The 22,330-nt window shown below is 29.0% G+C and overlaps 1 protein-coding gene across 2 annotated transcripts in view; it reads right to left on the bottom strand.

Annotated features, from left to right (window-relative positions):
* LOC124354981 (dynein regulatory complex subunit 6-like) overlaps positions 1 to 22,330 on the bottom strand; it is a 35,339-nt gene extending 13,009 nt beyond the window's left edge. For both annotated transcript variants that reach the window (XR_006921728.1, XM_046805820.1), the window contains exons 1-4: positions 21,935 to 22,330; positions 11,451 to 12,936; positions 3,856 to 3,965; positions 1,563 to 1,706 (exon numbers count right to left, since the gene is read on the bottom strand). Coding sequence is in view for 1 of the 2 variants with exons in the window: in XM_046805820.1 (XP_046661776.1) it covers positions 1,563 to 1,706; positions 3,856 to 3,965; positions 11,451 to 12,936; positions 21,935 to 22,012 (1,818 nt within the window). In the remaining variant the exon portion in view is untranslated. The remainder of the gene's footprint in view (positions 1 to 1,562; positions 1,707 to 3,855; positions 3,966 to 11,450; positions 12,937 to 21,934) is intronic.

Genomic DNA, 22,330 nt, shown 5'->3' with positions numbered 1-22,330 from the left:
TAATTAATTGTAATTTGGTGAGGTCTCCTAACTACGTATATCTCCAATAGAACTCAAGCTATTGTAATTACTCTGCAAAACAAGCCAAGCCATGAAAAATAATTTCCTAAGTGTTAAATGGGCATTAAAAAGTTGCATTTCAGTTCAGATATAAAAGAGGAGTTCCAAAATGACTTTTCATGTTTAAAATAGATTTTTGTCAATGCAAAAATTCTGTAAATCCAATTTGATTACGCCAATCAAGCGAGAGCTCTCACCCTATCGTAGGTGTTAAGCACAGCATTAAGCGTCAGTATTGCACTTCCATTGTAGGACAAGAATAACAGAATCTTTTGCGTTATAACTAAGAATAGTTCTAAGGCCCTAACTGATAAGGCAGTTGTGGTAACAAGACCTCAAACACTTTATTTCCTGCCCCCTTGCTCCTATTTTAGCCCTTAGTTATATTAGCTTATATATAGCATATAAGCTTATTCCTGTTTACAGGCGCAATGGAAGCATGCTGGACCCATAACCCAGATGTCTGTAGAAAGAAAGCACCCTTTGTTACCATTAAGTACCACAAATAGGTAAACATAAAAAAAAATACTAAATTATAGTAATTTCGGAGGTGAATGATGCTGGCACAATGGTTATATTACAACAATCACAGACATGGCTAACTAATTAATCAATACTTAAAATTATGAGAACATTTTAGTTAATTTTAAATATAAATTACATGTCACTGACAAACCTCATCAGAATTTGCCCTGAATTGTATTTAAAGTAATTCATAATTATATGATACTCATCAACCAACTCAGATTCAGATCCATGTGCATCTGCTGTTCCATCCATCAGACTACTACAACTGGCATATGCATGTACCCAGTGCAAGCGGGAAGGGAATCATACCCGAACTAACAGCTTAATATCACTCCATCACATAGAGTAAGAATTGTTTAATGATAGTGAATTATAACATTGTAACAACATTACATATGGATTAGTAAAGAAGTAGGAAACTTCCAAAATTCTATTGTTATATTTTTTCTGGTAAATCGTGTTTTGAGATTCATTTTATGATATACTTGTCCGCAAACAATAAAACTGTAAATGTCATGGCTATTTATTGTTCTGTCATCTTCTGCATTAAAGGATGGTAGAGCAAAAGATGTTCATGTTTTTTTTTATGAAACTCTTCCGAATATGGGTAACTCTTTAATAAACCGATATGAGTTCTTTATGTTTTATACTAACTAACCAAAATTTGCCACATACATAATTTAATGTCTACTAACCCATGGTACCGAGGAAATAAATATGTTACTATGTTACTATCGTAACGTAATGGAAATACAATTAATCCAAACATTTAGTAACCTGTATTGGATTAAGTTTTCATTAGAGAGATCATCCTACGGGTGATTTTAATGACTAAAGTTTGCAACGAGAAATAAAAAATGTATAAAACTTTGTTTAAGAACAGATATACAAAAATACTATAGCTTAACAAAACATCTACTGCATGTTATCTGTACAATTGCAAGGAAATGTCAGGACATAATTCTGATGTATACCTTGATGTCAAGATATCTGAGCCGGTGCAGAGTAATAGTCAGCGCCTTGATGCCATCATCAGTCAAATTGTAGCAATCACTCAGGTTCAATGTGTCAATACTGGGGTTGTTCTCACCAATAGCCTGGAGGCCGACATGCGTTATCTGGGCACCCATGTAAATGTCAATACTCAACAAATATCTCTTTTCATAATAAAATAAAGAAACTTACCTGTGCCCTCTTGAACACCCATAGCTATTCAAGTCATAGTGTTTAATTGTACAATAATTAGAAAAGCTGAATAACATTTTATGCTAAAACTTAAAAGTGCACATGTTGATAGTATACAACTGGTTCTAGTGAACAGGATAACAATATCAAAGTAAAAATATAATCCACTAATCCAGATTTTTATTCCGGATTTTGGGGTCAAATCCACTATCCCATACATACTTCATAGTTGGGAGGGATAGAGAAGGGTTCATGAGGTTCCTACTCGCACCAAGACAATTGGTCCTCTCAAAAGTACTGTTGAGGTTAATTAATTGTAGTATTAGAAAATCCCAAAATTAGGCTTATTATTTTTAGATAGTATTTTAATTAGACTACTGAATGTACAACTGTGTTTGCAACTCTACAGTAAGGTAATCTTGATATTATATTGAGGGATTATGTCCCTACAATATAATAGGGTCTGCTATTTATATAATAAATAATATAATATTTTATATATAATATATTAATATATTTTATATATATATATATATATATATATTATAATATATATAATATATATATATATAAAATATTAATATATTTTATATATAATATATTAATATATTTTATATATAATACGGGGTGGGCCATAATATGCATTTGGTCAAAAATGCATTTGGTGCAATAATATACCAAACAAGCGAAAATACAAATGCATTTATTTATTTTACTATGTAGTACAAATACAATTTATTAATACAGGAAAAACATGTAGTATTCAATGAACCTACAAAAGATGCTCAAAGTGGTCTCCATATAAAACAAAGTCTAAGGATTGCTAGTGACAACTGACTTATGGCCCACCCTGTATATTAATATATTTTTTTATATAATATATTAATATATTTTATATATATATATAATATATTAATATATTTTATATATAATATATTAATATTATATATATATATATAATATATTAATATATTTTATAAATAATATATTAATATATTTTTATATATAATATAAAATTTATATAATAGGGGTCTGCTGTATCATCAATAAACTGTTCACAACTACCTCTAGTTTTAAAGGATAATAGGATTTCAGACATTTGTCATCATTATAGGTAACAAAAAAACATGTTATATTACTTTTTAGTAACACATAACACTGGCAAATGTCCGAAATTCCATTATACTTTCAAACCTTCCATCGTCAATAACAAATTTTAAACAAAGTATTTCTACTTGGTTATACTGATCATAACACATTCACTACCAGAGATTTCTCGAACTGATTATGCTTACGTTTTTACTTACAAACTGTATTACTGAGCAGCTGAAGTGATTTGTGTAAAATTAAGCATATTCTGAAATTATAAAAATAATTTTTAATTGAGTTAAAACTAAAAATGTACAATTTGACAAGTTATTAACGATGTACGCTTATCCAGACAGTTGTAATTTTCTGCTACAAAAGTTTGGGAAGGATATAGTTATCTCTGAATATGCTCCTCCTGCAATCACTTGACATAAACCGAGGAGTATCGTATAAAATTACTCCTTTTTCAAATTGAAATTAACTTAAAGTTCTCACACATCACAAAATTACTTAGGGAGAGTAAGCCACACAGTTGCAATATGACTGAAATCACATACGTTTTAATATACATTTTATTTCACACCAAATTCTTTTTTATTTTTATTTTACCTTTAGTTACAAATTGAATATTTAGTCTTGGTTGATTACATTTAAATGTAGTTTAGTGTTTAAATCATCGCTACATTACCAGGATGTGTCACCCTCACCTCTGACAGAATTTGGTGTGTTGAGGAAAGAGAGTAAACGTTCAATTTGTTAAAAATGTATTGTACTTAAACAACAGCAATATTTTGTCAACTAGATGTCACATTAGGTTGTGCTGATGTGACATCTTGCAGAACACTGCCTGTAGGAATGAGTGTAACACAAAGTCTAGATATCTCTCAGTGTAATCATGGCCATAAAACTTTTTGGTTTCTACTTGATAATTTTTATATCGCTTTTACGATTTTATATCACATTTAATACCACAAACATGCTTGGTAAAATTACCTGTTGGCACTGACTTAAGTTAAGATGCTGTAGTTCCAGAAAACGGAAGGAATACTTCAAGCTGACATCAGTTATCTTGTTACAAGACCTCAAGTCAAGCTCTTGGAGACCTGAAAAATGTTAATTGCTATAAATTTACAAACAATTTTGTTTCACCGAATAACAAACAACACAGTTTTGCACAAAATGAAACACATTTAACAATGTAATATAACATACCTTCTTTTTTGTTGGATTTTTTGGCCCTTCAAACCGTGCTGGGGTTAGATTCAATCATGAGCTCATGTACATACGGATTTTTGAAATGACAATAACATTATTTTTACATCTTTATTTTTAATATGGATCATGTTCATTAATTTTTTATGTGGCTGATAGCAACAGTGATACTGTAACATTTATTTTCTATGTAGTAAAAAGTGTTTTCCACTGGAAATCTCAAGAACTAATTGAGCTACGATCTTTGTATGTAACTTTATTTCTACATAGTCAACGTCGTGTTTGATGATAGGCATATCCCTCTATGGGATTTGGCTGAGCGTTTGAATACTTTAAAAAGATATCTCTAGAAAGATTAAATCTATACATTTTAAATTGTAAATGAAACTTCATTTCTACATAGACAAGAATGTGTTCTACATGGTGCATAGCTGAACGTCATTAAAGGCTATCGCTCAATAGGCTGTAAAAATTTCTCTTCTGTCTGCCTTTATTACAATAAACTAATAACAATACTTCACATGCAACCTCAATGCAATATATGGTGTGGTGTACTCCTACCTTATAATAATTATTACTTCAAAATTGGTGTAATCGATTCACAGATCTGGGTCATATATTTCAGAATTATTCAATAATCACATTTGAAAAAATATTCCAATAAAAATCAATTTTTATAATATATTCAGAAGTTGGGGCTAAGAGGAAAACTCTAAACAATAAGTTTTAAAACAGAACTGGAGATGAAGCGGTGATGTTATAGATATAGCTTAGAATAAGGGTATTAGAAACCCTGATAACTAATCTCAATCTTACAGATAATATTGATAATCCAAATTTGATAAATCACAGAATAAACAGATACTTCACAAACTAATGAAGAAATTCAAAAGGTTATTGACTCTAATTAATAAATATCCTTGTGGCTATGACTATATTCCAATATCATCAATAAAAGTTGTTAACAGCGATTTAGCAAAGTATTATCAATTTTTATCGATTCTTCCTTTATTGATGTTTCTTTACCAGATTAATTTACAATCTCAAAAGGTTATTACATTTCATGAAAGAATGGGTTCATAGATATGTAAAGCTACTGACTAGTTTCACTCTTGCCTTCAATTTCAAAACTTTAAAAAAGTTTTATCCAAGAAATTGATAATTTATTTTAGAAAATAACTATATTTTAAAAAGCATTCTAGACAGACTTACGAAACAAATCAACACCAACAGCAGCCGTGAGCTTTATTTAGTTAATTGATGAGTGGGGAGAAGTAGTAGGAGTTTTTATGGACTTATCAAAATTGTTCGACAGTATTGACCATTCTTTGTTGTTATCAAAACTAGAAAGAATATGTATAAAATATAACACACTAAAATGGTTTAACTAATGTTCATCAATCAAATAGGTAACAATTTGTACACATAAATAATATTACAGCCAACAATTATAATATTTGAAGTCAAATCGGATTTAAAATAAGTTCAAAGAGTGCATCAAGGTTCATTTTAGGACCTCTTCCCCTCCTTTGGTATTTTAAAAATGTTAGAAAATGTCTAAATTTTGAATCATGTGCATTTACGCTGATAATTCAAATTTGAAAATATCAGGTACATCAGAGGAAGTAACAGAAATGTGAGGTACATTAGAGTTGGTCAGTTTAGAACAACTCCTTTATTATTACTATTTAAGTACAGACTAATAAAACAAAATTTATTTATTTACATAAAAAAAATCTAGCCAAAGTATGAATCCAAACATTGAAAGTAATATTGAAAGTATAGATGTTATTGACCAAATAAAATTTTTAGATTAACTTTATATAACCATTTATCAGTCATATTAAAGTTATTTTTAAATAAAACTAAGTTTTAACTATGTGCAATTAGGAAGATGTCAAGTCTGTGGAGTACCAAACATTTAAAACCAATAAATTACTCCCACAATCAATCATATATTACATACGAAATTTGTTTATATTGTGCCACAAATAAAGTTTAAATTAATTAAAATGATATTAAATTACATTTTTAATGAGTTTGTAAAAGATATTTTAAATTTGAATTAAGTATGTTAATGGTTTATGGGCTCTATATTAGATACAATAATTATATTTGTAATATACAATAAGTTAAATAATACAAAAAAATCATAAACTTCACAAACAAGAACAAATAAGAACAAAAGGTTACTTTTTGAATCTAATTGTTTGTAAGTATACTAAAAGAACTGTATATGCAGAAAATAATTTTCTTGTAAAAATCCCATATGATATTAGGAGGGGAACAAAACTAAAAAAATATCTAGCAAAACTGACCTGATGCTTAATATAGGAATTATTTGAAATAGAATAGCATATGAATATAATTTTATTGTTATCATAAATATATAAAAGTACCTATTCAATGTAAAATTTGTACTTGAGCTAATGAATCAATCATTATTTTTTATTGTCTATTGTCATTTCTATTGTAATATGATTAAAGTTGTATTGGTTTTACAGACTCATTGTCAATAGCGGCTATATTTCAAAATAAAACAAACCACCACAAATATAAATAATAATAGTAAATAATAAATAAATAATAATCCTTCATCAATGTCAGTTAATATAATAATTTTAAAGTGATATTGGATAAACCCAAAGTAGAAATTGAATTAGTTACAAATGTATAAAGATTATCATAACTTCAAGTGTACAATTATTGTACTTTCAAGTGGCACTCTCAACATAAAAGTATTGCACAATCAACTGTCATATATTATATCATAATAATATCAAGAAACCGAGCTTTGCTCAATATTATTTCTGGTAAATCGTGTTTTGAGATTCATTTTATGATATACTTGTCCGCAAACGATAAAACTGTAAATGCCATGGCTATTCATTGTTCTGTCATAGTCTGCATTTAAAGGATGCTAGAGCAAAAGATATGCTTATATTTTTTAATGAAACTCTTCTGAATATGGGTGATGGTTAAAAAAAGACGTACTAATTCATTTGAACATTGTTGTTGCTCCATTACAATTTGTCCATGTAAACAACAGTCGCCAAAAGAATTTCTATTTATGAGATTGGAAACCCGTTCCTCAGGAAAATGCAATGCACCGCAATGGATACACAAAATTTCAAATGGTCCTAAGGCGTGATATTGCACAGCTGCAATAACGGCACATTTATGTGTCAGTAAATAATTACAACGTTTTTGTTCTTCTAATCGGTATTCTCATTGCTCGTCATTTTTTGTAGCTACACGTTGTGCTGCACGCTGCCGCATATCTTGCAGACGTCACTCTCGTTGCTCAACATTTTCAGTAGCTACACCCTGTGACGCACGCTGCCGTAAATCTTGTAGACGTCGAAACATCTAAATTGTGAGACTTTTCTGCTTGTATAATGTTAGCTAAGGTTTGCAGGCATTTGACTTTAGTAGTACGTGTGGGACGAAGTATATGAAATAGATGATAGATTTAATTTTAAAAGGAGTGAAATTATTTATCAACTTATACTACAATCAAAATTTACTTTCGTTTTCAACCTTCGTTAATTTATACAACAATTTTAATTTTAATTTTTTGGCATCTCTGATGAATGAAATGGCAGCTGTGAGGATTGGCTTAACACTCTTGTTATGATATGTCAGATGCCATTTACCAGATTTTATTTACTATAGAATGTAAACAAGGAAATAAAACATAAATAAATATTGACTTTGTAGCAGTTTTTCATTGCTTGAAAACACAGATAAAACAACGTTTTCTAAAAATGAAACCTATCTAGATCGATTTATTGCCCACAAAACCCCCTGCATACTAATGTCATGAAAATTGTTGGAGCTGTTTCCGAAATTCAGACTATATATATATTATATATATATATATACAAGAATCGTTTGTTTTATGATATTATATATAATGTATATTTCTATATAATATATAATTATCATAATATTTTTATCACTAGCTAAATAATAAAAATACACAAAAGTGTACAAATATCCCAGGATGGTTTGATTATGTAACCTAGGTTTGACTAGTATGTCTTAGTGGGACTATTATTATACTGTGCTTTCACCAAGTTGTCATATTTTCTTTTTTTACCTGATGGATAAAAATAAAAATTCTTTAACAACACAGATGATTTAGGACAATATGGTTCTTTCTATAATCAATCTAATACTTATTTGACATTAATATTACTTTTAATATATCTGTTATGTCAAGTATTGAAAATAATACTCTCCTTTGTACATAAAGAACATTTTGATATTAATGCAAAACTGTCAGGGTTATTTAACTAATAGCAAACAAACTTGTATGTATTTATACAAGTTTATATAGTGTTATGTAACAAAAAATTCATTTTTATCATAAACCTATATGTGAAATACATTATTTTTTTCTGGAAATGAAAAGATAATTATGGTATAAAAACATGCAAAAAATGTACTACATTAAATATATATATGTGAGTGTGTGTGTGTGTGCGTGCGTGCACGTGCGTCTGGGTATATGTGTGCGTGTGTGTGTGTAAAGTGATATTTATATAAAGAAGTGTATTTAGATACATGAAAATTCATAAATGTTTTGAACCAATTTTACCATGGTTTTTTTTATTTATTGAAGAAAATAACCTGTTTCTGTTAATATATATATTTAATTTCAATGTTTTTGAAAAGTGGCACTAAATACTTTCAAAATTTAGCATAGTATAGTCTAAAACAAAGCAATAACAAGTTATAACAGAACATAATAAGCTATATCACTAATTTTAAAAATGGTTAGATGAAGAGGGCTTTCTGGCAAGCTTTATGACATCACTGTTCCCAAAACAGCAAAACAAATTTCATTTCACCATTGAAATCACAATTCTTTCTGTTAGAAATGGTATATATACAGTGATGGTAGTGTTGATTTATGAACTGTCAAAATACATACGTGTCAGATCGACTATAATGTCGATTGCTACCCATAAATTGATTCAGATCCGCATTAAAATGTTGATTGCCAGTTCTAGGGTTAAAGAATATTCAAATAAATGGACTTCCTAAAAAGGAGAAGAAATGATGGACAAGTATATTGTTTATTCTAAATTGCTACATGTTTGTTAGTCATGGTAATAGAACTGATATATCAGAGGATAATAAGTCAATGAACATTTTAATACCATGAAAGGAGCTATCTCCTCAACAAAAATGACTAATATCTTTTCTGATAGAAATGTGTATAGCTGCTGAAGAGGTTAAAGCGAAATACTTCTGTTAAACACCACCAATCTTTTAGATCTTTAGAATATTCTACTATATCCATTCTTGTATTCGAGCTATAATATAGTGGTAAAATAATCTTCAAACTGTACTAAAGCAATTGCTTTCCACACAATCACTAAGTACATATTTTTGTAAAATAGTGCACATTTTGGAGTTCCTGCAGAGGGTAGTAGTAACCACAAAATATTTCTTTCACTTGAGCTGTATTTAAAAAGAGACAAAGAAATTATCAGTAAAATAAGTATGAAACTTCAGATGTAGCCAACCAGAGATTTATAGATCAAACCGAAGTTAACCTTTTTCATAAAAGGTGTTTGTCATGTTGTGGTTATAACATGAATATAATTTTGTAAAAATGTAAAACTTTAAGGTAAAAACATTTTTTTAATAAGAAATTTTGAGTAAATATTTCAAAGATACCTGTTATCCAACAAATATTTTACACCTTAATATTTTTTATTCATATAACGTACCTTCTGTTGATGTAGAAGTGGAAAAAATTCAAAAATAAAATATTCCCAAAAAATAAATAGTGTTTTCACTGGCACCTATAAAAACTAAGCTGTAATAGCTATATAGATACTGATAAAGAAAAGTTTACTGAGGACTGCAAGAAAGTTTTGCATAGTGATTATGATTATTTGATCAATTGGAGTGCATTAATTCAACAGTTGCCTAACTTTGCCAAACTATTAAATTCTTGAGGTTTAGAAAAGTAGAAATCGTTTTAGCTTATTTCAACACTGAAATGATTTCAATGCCACATAGTGAGCTTTTGACCGATATATCTGTGTGAAAAATAAAGTTCTGATGGAAGTAGATGAAAAATTAAGAAGAAAATAAATGGGGAGAAACTCCATGTGAGCAAAAGGTATATCAAGTGTTAAAACCGGTTGTTTTAATAGTCTCATTTTTTATAAAGTGCCAATAATTGATTCAATAGGCACACGATTTTAATGTAGAACATGTTTTAATCAACAGTTAGTAGAAACAGTACAAAAATCTTGATTTGTCACTAAAATAAAACAAGATTGTTCTTTGTTTAAAGTTTATTATTGATATGAATGATTTGAAAATATAATAAGGTTTAGGATATTTGACACTATTATACTTTTTTTAAATAGCATTGAAAAATGTCCACCGCTTGTGCATGTGTGATGATGTTTTGTTTGTGTTGTGATTTCTGTGCAGTGACATTACTAAGGTTCATTCTCTCCAGTCTAGACGTGGTACATGCATCAGTCAGGTACCACGTGAAGATTTAAGTGGCAGTCCATTGCTGCACTTTTTAATTTTAGATTTTTTTATATGTTACGACTTATTTGACACCAAAAGAAGAGTAGATTTCAATCATTGAAATTTAGTATTATATTTGTTGTACCATATAACGATGGCAATTGCCTGAATATTATCTTATTCTATTTTCTTCCTATGAATTTGAAAACACAACCTGAACTTTTGCACTGTCAAGTCTTCAGAAAAGTATGACTTGCTTAGAAAGTAAAAGTAATACAATAAACTTAATGTACAATACACAATAAACAATCTTCAAACAAGTCAACTGTCTCAGTGTCAAACAAAAATTAAATTCCTTAAAATGTTCCTTATTGCATCATTCTTGAACTCAATTCGGTCTTAGAGTACCACTTGTGAAAAATAACTCATAAAAACATTTGACTTCACTGTAATATAAACGTTTGTTTAGCTGTAAAAACAAAACAGTACTTCTTTTATTTGTAAGTTTAAATTAAAGCACAATTTACTTTAAAGAATTTTAATTTTTACATTTTTCTGGGACATTAGTCCTGGATCTCTAAGTATGGTGTCCTGGTTTCCCTCAAAAAAAATATGGCATTCCAAAAATAAGTCACGTAATAATCTTTTCACATTGTTAATTTCCTTATGAATTTCATACTACTTTCTAGTCTTTCAAATTTTATAACCAGATTTTTTCAAATATTTTTGGCACACAAAACATGCATTTCACATTCTGGCTGTACAAAATTTACTGTTTGAAAATAGTTAATTAGAATCCAAGATTCTATAGGTCTAAAATATATACATATAAGAGGTATTACCTACTAATACTAGAATGAAAGACATACCTTTTAGTCGGGCCAATGAGTATCCAACACTAGAGCCTTGAGTGAGTTGAGCTTCGCACATCTGTTGTACTACCTTCTTCCTGTAGGCATCCCTAACAATCTCCTCCTCTGCCCGACTCCTAAGCGAGATGTTGGGCCGTGGCTGAGACAGTACCATCGAGTTTACCACGGCATCTATCACGGTGTTGTCGACTGTAGCTCCCATGCCCATGCCCGTCAGTCCTGCATCGGTTACAGCATCACAGCAAGCCAGGCGAAGTGACCTTAACCTCAACTGATGCTGGAATATTGCCTGGATGGAGCTGTCTGTCACAGCATTGAAGCAGTAGCTCAGGTTCAGGTGGGTAAGTAGTGGTAGATTCTCAGCTAGTGAGATCACTGTGGTGCTTGTTATCGTGTTCAAACCCTCCATGGATAGTTTCCTCAACTTCCGGTTCTCCTTGGAGCACAATCCTTCTTGAATACCAATTGCCGTCACTTGTTCGCATTGAGAAATATCCAGCTCCACCAGATTCGTCAAATTTTTCAAGTGAACTACACCCAAATCAGTGATCGCACGGCAATTTCTCACTGCTAACTTGCGCAGGCCATGGAGGTCATTGCAGATGAACTGCAGGGCTTGGTCAGTGATTCTGGCACAGCAGCTCAGGTCCAGGGCAGTTAGTGACTTCTGGTGTTGAGCGAGTGACCGAATAGCTACGTTATTCAACTGTTCACACATAACTAAATATAAACCTTCTAACTGAAGTTCCACCACTTCTGACATAACAGACAAGCATTTACTATCCACCAAAGTTCTGCTTAAATTTATATTTTTTATGAATTTAGCTCGTTTTTGAATATACTTAAATAAATTCCAAAATGTCAGAACGGTTTCCGATGCGTAATCAGCATTGCTTTCAGTTAAACTATCCGGGTAATACTTTTTAACCAGGCCTGCATGGTACGATATTTGGCAGCCCTCCAGAGAAATGGTATTCAAGTTGGGCATTGCGGACATTAGTCTGTTGAATATGGCATCCGACAGGTAACGGTTAGAACTTAAACTGATCTCCCTCAGGTGTTGCAGTGACTTACACAGTACTGCCACATCTTCAGGAGAGTCAAGTAGACAACCAGGCATGAACAGCTCTCTGCAGTTCTCCAAGACTAGAGCCTCCAAACTGGTACACTCTGACAGAATCTCCACCAGCATTTTCTCATACACATCACAGTTTTCGAGGTAGAAAGACTTCAGATCAGGGGCTATTTTTAGACAGAACTCTTTCATTTTATTGCTAATCTCTAGATCGATAAACATGAAATGAAAATAGGGTCTAGAAGCATTTTTAAAAATGGGCAAAGCTTCTGACGCGGATTTTTTTAGTACAACTTTTTCCTGATTGATAAACTTTGGGTGGAGAGACGCCTCGTACCAATGTCGACAAACATGACTTGCTGCTATACGATCAGAGTAAGATAAGAATTCCATCAGATATATTACAACCTGGAACAAAATCATCGATAAGTGCTCAGCCTTTCTAATATAAAATATAAACAGTCCAAACTTGTTGATACGTATTGAATAGTTTTATTATCACCTTGGTTCAGAGGAGTACTCCATTTCTGTCAAGTCTAATTCTGTTCAACACCTACAAAAATGTATTTCAAATGTGTGTTTTTGTTTATTTCATATGCAGTGTAAGTAACAATAGTCATGTCATACAAACTGCTGAATTAGAATTAAATTTTAAACTGTAAATGAAACTGTTGAAAGTGCATACTCATATGCATGGTATTTTTTATAACTTGCATATTGATTTCTTAAAAATCTTAAAAATGAGATATATAAATACAGAGTTTGTGTCAAATTCAACTTTTATGGGAGAAAATCATTACTTTAAAAGTGAATCCCTCTAATTGAACCCTACCATCTATATAGGGTAATAATTTACTTCTGAATTGTTACAAACATATACTATTACTTTTACTATAATTCTCAAATTAATGTTCCTTTAGTTAGATAGAGAATCTAACATTTTTCAAGTAAAATTCTCAATCGGGGTGGTGCAATCAGTTTTCGGTTGGAATGTATATATAAAACAGCATTTTGCTCACATCTCTTTAAAATACCTTTTTTAAAGACAAGAAAAATAGAAAGAAATCTTTTTAATCATTACTCAAGAAGTTATAGGCATCTGAAGTGGAATTCAGGAGCACTTTATATTAATGAGACACATTGGCACAAAGGAAAACAGTTTAACATGCAAGAGGTGGCATCCAAGGTAGTTTAGCGCAATTTTCAAAATTCTGTAGTATTATTATGATTAACAGTATCAGCAGCTTGGGAACTCATCACTTTTCATTAATTTCTTCACAAGACCTTAACATCTATTTGTTTACTCACTTTGTTTTCTAAATAACTGAAATGCTGTTTTCTCTTACACCTAATTCAGCAGTATTCCCTTGTATAAACATTTGAATTTATAAATACAATTACTCATTTATAATACATTCATGTTACATTTTTCATGTTGTTATTTTATAAGACAAAGTTGTATTTGCAAATAATTTAAATCAGGAGACACAGTTAGTCAAACATCAACTGATTTTTTTCAGAAGATTTCCTATTGAATGAAAAAATTAATAAGAAAGTAAGCATGGGAAAATAAACAATTGTCTTCACTGCCTCTTGTTTCCAGTAGGAGGTACCATCTGTCACGTATTAATATAAGGATATGAATTATTTTTAATATTTATACTAATAAAGACTGGAAGTAATTTAATGATAACTTTTTGAGAAAACTTTTGTTAAAAAATGTAATTTTCTTTGATTATTTATTTTTCATTAAAAGCATACTTTTTTAAAGTCATACATCACTAAAAAACACGTTACTCTCTGAAGCTATAACTCATGTAGGTTATAGACAGTAAAAAGAGTTCACATGTTTGTTTTTAACCATTTTTATTTGGTATTGGTTATAAAATATCTAATATCTAATTAAAAACCTATGATTCCACATTGAGTGATTTTTTTTTTTTAAGTTATACTTTTTCTGTTTAAAGGGCTTCTGACTTTAAAAAATTACAACAGATTATCCCAGTCTGCAGTGGCTGTCTAAGGGTGGAGCTCATAGCTTACAGATAAAAAATAAAAAGGAATGAAAATACAAGTAGATAGCAGATCATTAAAGACAATCATATAAGTTTCAGTAGCATAGAAATTCAAAACACAAAATATTTTCAATGGTTCCTGAATGAATGAAGTAATTCTGAAATATCTTAAAAGTAATTGTTATGACACACTCTCATACAGTCAGAAAAATGCTCTTATTAGAAGTTATTAATTAAATTTTTTACGTTTAATACCAAAAATAAAAATACTGTTGGGTGAATAGTATATTGTATTTCAATACAAGCAATCTGTAATGTTTATTCTTTTTAAATTATATAATGAGATTGGTTACATATTCTTATAAAATTATCTGTTTGATCAAGCATTTATTTTAATGAATAGTGAAATATATACAACAATCCAATTACAAAAATAATAAGTTTTAATAACCAATTACAATACATACTTTAAAATAAACCTGATTTAATTTTGTTTAATACTTGAGTTTTGTTTCTGATATGATAAACTCATCTTGCTAGTATATAGTACAGAGTGATCTATAATTTTACAATCCCAGACATGAAGATATAATTCCTCTCTTCATTTTGCAACTAACTGATTTTTACCAAAAATTCAAATTTTTGTCCCTTATTTTTTTCAATTTTACATACAAAATTATAATTTTTCTCCATTTTGAAAACAGTGTTTTAAATTTTCAGCACAAAATGGAACTTAATGTAAGCAGTACAAGCACATCCAACCATACACTACATTCAATCAAACATTTTATAAATTTCGATTTACATAACACAGAAGCCTGAATTTTCAAAATATATTTCATATATATTCCAATTCTATGCCATTGAAACAACAAGAAGTACTTGCTCTGATTTAAGTTTATTATGAAACACCTCTACATCATCATCACTTCAATTGTCAGCCATTCTTGTTTAGCAGTGAACACTACAAGATATTTATTTGAAACAATTAGCCAAGTCAGACTTGGCTTAAGTACTGTTGATGTGGCACTGGCAAAGGAATAAAGAAAATAGGATTAATTCATATCTTGTGATAAATTATCTGTTTGGTTTCAGAACACTGTGTATTATCTTTTACTATAGAAGAACAATACTGTTATACCTACAGTGGTTTATATAATACATCAATTAAGAAATATAACGTTAATGTAGAGTAAGAAGAAGGTTAGTTGTAGTAAAAAGCTATGTGATCCTAATTTGCCTATTTATAAAAATAATTGTCCATTTCATGAGTAAGGTGTTTATATTATCAAAAATTACAATTAAAATACAAAACCGTACCTAAAAACATTATATATATATATACAGGGTGTAACTGAAATACACCGACAAACTTCAGGAGGTTGTTCCTGAGGTCAAAACGAACCAAAAAGTTCCTATAAATGTATGTCCTAAAATGCATCGTTTTCCGTCTGTCCGTCTGTTTGTGTTTATTACATTAAATTTTTTTCTAAACAACCATTAAAGGTACAAAGTTAAACTTTTCAACATATGCTAATCTAGTAAAGATTGTCAATTTTTAAAAAATTGAAAATTTTTACTCAACAAAATTCAAAATGGCGGCTAGTTAAAATCTTTGATGGTGAATTTCTCAAAAACTACTTCCTGTATAAAAAATTTACTAGAATATAAAAAAATATAAATTTATTTATAAAACGAACGGTACCTCATTTCTTGAAATCGCTCAAGAAATAAAAAAGTTATGGCATTTTTATTTCTTTTTTTATTTCTTGAGCGATTTCAAAAAATGAGGTACCGTTCGTTTTATAAATAAATTTGTATTTTTTTATATTCTAGTAAATTTTTTTATACAGGAAGTAGTTTTTGAGAAATTCACCATCAAAGATTTTAACTAGCCGCCATTTTGAATTTTGTTGAGTAAAAATTTTCAATTTTTTTTTAAATTGACAATCTTTACTAGATTAGCATATGTTGAAAAGTTTAACTTTGTACCTTTAATGGTTGTTTAGAAAAAAAATTTAATGTAATAAACACAAACAGACGGACAGACGGAAAACGATGCATTTTAGGACATACATTTATAGGAACTTTTTGGTTTGTTTTGACCTCAGGAACAACCTCCTGAAGTTTGTCGGTGTATTTCAGTTACACCCTGTATAAAGTTGTATATTAGAGATGTAGCCTCGAAAAGTGTTTAATATAATTATAACTTTTAACACTTTTTGATAGATTTTATTTTATACAATGTACATTTCGAATTCAATGAATTCACCATCAGGTACATCATGTAAGATTCATCAGTGCCTGATGATGAATTCATTGAATTCTAAATGTACATTGTACAAAATAAAATCTATCAAAAAGTATTAAAGGATGTATTATTGTATAAGATATACACGTTTACATTAGGCCTAATGTTTTTTTATTATTCTGATTTAAGTAATAACTTCCCAATATCTAAAAATATAAAAATGAATCAATCTTTAATGGAGAAAAGGCGTAATATTAAAATAAGAGAGTAACTTATATATTCTTCATGTTCTCCACATTTCAGAAAAAAAAAACGCTAAATGCAAAATTATCTACATATAACTATATACAATTTGGATGTAAATGATAACTTATACATGAATTTGTTACAATAAAGTGGTAATTCTTAAAAACATACATAATGTATCCCATTATTTAAAAAAATAATTTTTAATTTGACCTGTTAAGAACTTGTAAGGTTGAAAAACCATATTATATAAACATGTGATAAGAGTTATCTAAAATAGAAATTCAACTAAGATTGTTTATCAAATTTAACAATGTGTTCAATTATTGAAGTGTCAGGGAGAAAAAGTACAGTATACTCACAAAATATAAAAACAATTAATTATATAACTCACCAGATAATCGACACAAAACCATTTAAAATTATTCTTGCTATATGCAACTAAATATTGAAATTATAATATGTTCTTTTAATAAATTTACTTTCTCTCTATACAACAGACTCATGACAATGAGTATGACAATGCATGGTAAAATTAATTGAATTCCAGATTCTAATACTATTGGACACTTGCCATCTGGCTTAAATGTCCAACACTCTTTATACTGGGATGTCTATTATTTTAATGTAGTTGGCTAGTGAGATTTCCAAGTTCCACCAGATTCAATATAGCAAGGTGTAAACAAATCAGCTGCAAGCAAAACCTACAAACCTTGCTATTGTCATTATGTTTTATCATCTGTGAAGGCAGTTTAGTTGTCATGAGTAAACATTGAAAAGAAAAATCTTCAGTGAGTGAAAATATAAAAGCAAAAATTAGCAAAAATTATATGAGTGTCAATTCATATATTATATAATGTTTAAATGTTGTTTACATATAATGTTAATATTTTAAATAATATATAACTTCAATAATCTATTTAAATTTCCTGAGAAATAAAACAAACACTAGTTTAATTTTATGGTCCTTTTTTATAAATCCAAAAAAGTATATACGAGGGATAGTATACATTTTTGCCAACAAAAAAAATTATTATTTTATGCAATAAATGGTGTTTTTCATTAACATTAATTAGTAACAACTAATGTGTAATATGTGTGTAAATTTCTATTTATTTATGTTAATTTTGTTTGTTTGATGTACTATTTTATTATTTTTTGTTAATCCTTTTTGAGAACAGCAAGTGCCGAAATATTAAAAGAAATTTATATCAAGAAGTCTATTTAATATATATATATATATATATATATATATATATATATATATATATATATATATATATATATATATATAAGTTAGTGTAACTGTATACTACAGGAAACAGTTAAAAAAATAGTTGGAACAAAACTGAAATGTATCAATAAACAACCATTTTGTGAAGTTGGCAATCTTAGTGGGGGCAAAAAGCAAGGTTCTCATTGTCATGTGTTAACCCCATTCATTCAGACAAGATCGCAAGAAACAGTCAAATTCCAAGGATGCTGCAAGGTAGGAACAAAGTCTTTGAGCTGGAAAATCTTTGCCAACTTTATATACTCATTCACACCTTTCCTGCATTTTGTACTTTAATGAAGTGTAGTGACTTCAACTTATTTTGATATAGCTCATTTCTAATTTATTGTATTATTAATTAATTTGTCATAAAGTGCATTATCATTGATATTAGTTTTGTTTGAATGGTTGTTATTTAGTTGTTTCTAAAACACTTACTGTTGATTATTATGTTATTAATATATATCTGCTGCAGTTCCATATATGGCTATGAAAACAATAAACATTAAATATTGAATTAAAATAGATCTATTGCTATCTAACATCAAAAAGTAAATAAAATAAAATGATAATATTGATTTTTGTATTATCTCATAAATAGGTGATTGTAATATTATAAATTTGTTTACATTCTAATACTAACCAAACATGTTCGCTACCAAAACTGAAAGTACTGTATTGGTGTCTGATGGCACTTGTCTTACCATACATTGAGCTGCTCCTTAGTCAAGTGTTAAAAGTCGGATATAATTAAATGGTTGAAAACAATAATTTCACGTAATTATATTTGTATACTTGTTTTAGAAAGTAGTGAAACTACATTTTCATTGTTTCAAGAGAAATATTTGGTTCAAAAAAATAAATATGTGATGAATTTAAGGAGGGTTTGAAGGTAGAGTCAAATATGAAACAAAAGTGTTAGACCTTCTTACATGTACAAACAAAAAAACCCCGTCATTCCAAAACTATTATAACACCTAAATCAGTGACTATCTACCTTATGGATTTTCTTAAAGCCGATAGAAATTTACAGTCCAAAAAGTAATGTTAATTGAAATTTGTTTAATTTACAAGGATACTTTATTTCATGTAATTCAAAATATTTTAATGCAAGATGTTTAGTAAGAGCGACAACATTTCTTCAAAACGGCTTTCAAAGAATATTCCTGTTAATGAAACCCCAAATCTATTACAAGGATCTATCCCATTTACTGTAGCAGAAAAGGGCTACTTGGATTTTATGTCTAAAACTCTTTCAAAATGGAAGTAAAAATTGAGAAATTAGTTTTTATTATTTTTTTTACCAGCAGAATTTTCTGAAAAATAAATTATTTTTAACTTATTAAATATTCAGCGCTAATTTATTTTATTCAAATTTATATTTTTATTACAATAAATTATATACTTTTTGGAATAACGCTTTTTTTATATATATATAAGTATTATTATTCAGTAAAAAAAGACTACTTACTTGTGAAAAATCATGTTGAGATTAAATTTTGTTAGAATGAACCCATCATTATCCCATGTTTATATTTTACTAAGTGATTTACAACAGTAAATTACTATAAACATTCATTGGAATTTTTTGAATATTTTCAATAAGTATAGCTATTGCAACACATTTAAAAATTATTACTCATATTATGTTATATATATTACTGGAGACGGCTCATAAAAATGATACCACTCCTAGCCTTCTAATTCAATTAGAAGAGATTCTAAAGCAATTAAAAAAATGAATGTTTGTTTCATTTTGGCAAGTCTCTGGAAACCACTTAACAAAAAGGGTACCATGTAATTGACATGTCATTTTGTAATTCTTTTCCCTAAACTTAGCTCAAGTCTCTTGTTCTATCACAATGAGCAATTATATTACTGCAAATAATAAATAAGATAACTGTATAATTTAAAAACTAACAATGGCTTACTGAGAAAGTTTTGCATATAACCTAATAGCTTATCAAACTTTTATACAAATATAATTGTATTTCTATTATTTGGAGATTCGTATTACATTATTAGTGGTACATAATAAGCATTATTAATCAATTAGTAAGTGTTACGTGAATTTTCTTTTCTCTTCCAAAATTTACTTCATCATAAAAATGTAAACATTTTATACAGACAGCTACTCTTATTTGATGTTCTGCACTAAAACCACTTCTATGTAATTGTTTGTGTAAAAATAATATTGTTTCAATTTCTTTAACTAAGCTTAATATTTACTTAAATTAAGTAAAATAAATGATGAACTTAAATATTTAATAGAATTAGTATTCTCTTAACTGTTATTGGGTAAACACTTACATTCAGTTTAAAACTGTATATACATAACTCTTCATGAGTGAGATTAATAACATAAATTGATGACAAAAATTCCAAATGATAGAACAGGCTAGGCTCACAACTACACAAAAGTTAACAGCTGTCCTGTCTAACAAATATGCCCACCATTAACCAACTAACTGGCAACAGCTGTATATACAGCAGTTAGGCCACTCGTGTACTGGCCGTAGTAAGCAGATGTGTCTGAAATCGGTTATTATTTGAGCATTTTTTATTTTGTTTTAAAACTGAATATCAATTGATGGAAGAATAATCGAGCTAACAATTGAGGTATATTATTACTCAATAAATCAAACTTTATTCCTCTTTGTATGGTTAGAAGAGTTAGAAGAAACATCTTGTGCAAGCAACTGTTTTGATTGTTACTAGCTGACCAGGCCAAATGTCTTATTAGTTACATCTGCTGTTGTGTTTTGGTGTCCGTCTTATTGATTTATTTTTATTTTATGTTTTGTTTAGTTATTAGTAATGAGGGCTGATGAAGTCACACGTAATTTTAGGAAAAAATCAATTGATTTGAGAGAACTATTAGCTGAATTGGAACCGGCATCCTTATCAGGCTCTTCAAGGTTAAATGTTTTGTGAATAAAAGAACTACAGGAACATATAAGCAACTAAAAAGCAAGTATTGTTATTCCTTTAGTTTTCCTGAAAACAATTATACATAATAAGTCATATATAGGTTGAATTTCAGTGTTGTAAGCAATTGTACAAAAATGCTGAAAATAAAATGTTACTAGTGAATTTTGTTATAAAGTTCAAAAATTGCTAACAAAGTAAACATTTTTTTTTAAGTAAAGACACTAAAACTATATAAATTGTGGTAAGGATAAAATCGTTGTTCTTCTGTACATTTTGAATTATTTATAAATCTTTCATACATAGTATATGATAAGTTATAAAATATGTTTTAAAATTCATATCAAGCACATTCGAACACAGAAATCTTTGAAAATTAGAAAATATTAACAAATATATGTCTAATTTATAATTATTATTTGGAATATTCTAAAAAAATTATGTATAATAAGTTGTAACTTATATTTGAAGAATTTTTAGAGGAATATAACAGTTTAAAATTCTTGCAAATGGCTAAAAAAGGGTGCCAATACAGGAGCAGATACCACCAGTTTGAGGGTTAAGGTATCATTCATACAACTAATGACTATGATTAAATTATTCCTGTTCAAACGTACAGATTTCCTAAACAACATGATTACCTAGTATTGAATTTTACAAGCTTTTCTGATGACTAACAAGACTAAGTCTTACCTCAATAGGGAGTGAAGAAGCTTGACATTCTTCCTGGCAACTTTCATTGCTTAGGGTTTCTTCTGATTCATTGCTCATTTTGGTCGAAGACTACCTTAATAATATTATATAAACAGTAAACGCAACTAAAATATTATAATGGAGCCTAGCTTAGAGAAGTCTACATATAACGATCTTTAAATAACGATCATAACGGGAAATGGACACGCACCCTTGAGGGTATAAATGTTTGAGACAGATTATGATAATTATAATTTATCATTATTATTATAAAACAATTAAGACAGTAAAATAAACATTACTAAACTTGTTTAGCGATAATTAATTTCACGTGACTAAAATTATACCGTAACACTGAACTTGCTTCGCAGCTGACAGACGACAGACTCTCAACTG

This window comes from Homalodisca vitripennis, chromosome 2 (assembly GCF_021130785.1).
Source record: "Homalodisca vitripennis isolate AUS2020 chromosome 2, UT_GWSS_2.1, whole genome shotgun sequence".
NCBI classification, from domain to species: Eukaryota; Metazoa; Arthropoda; class Insecta; order Hemiptera; family Cicadellidae; genus Homalodisca; species Homalodisca vitripennis.
This window is presented reverse-complemented; position numbering and strand designations above follow the sequence as displayed.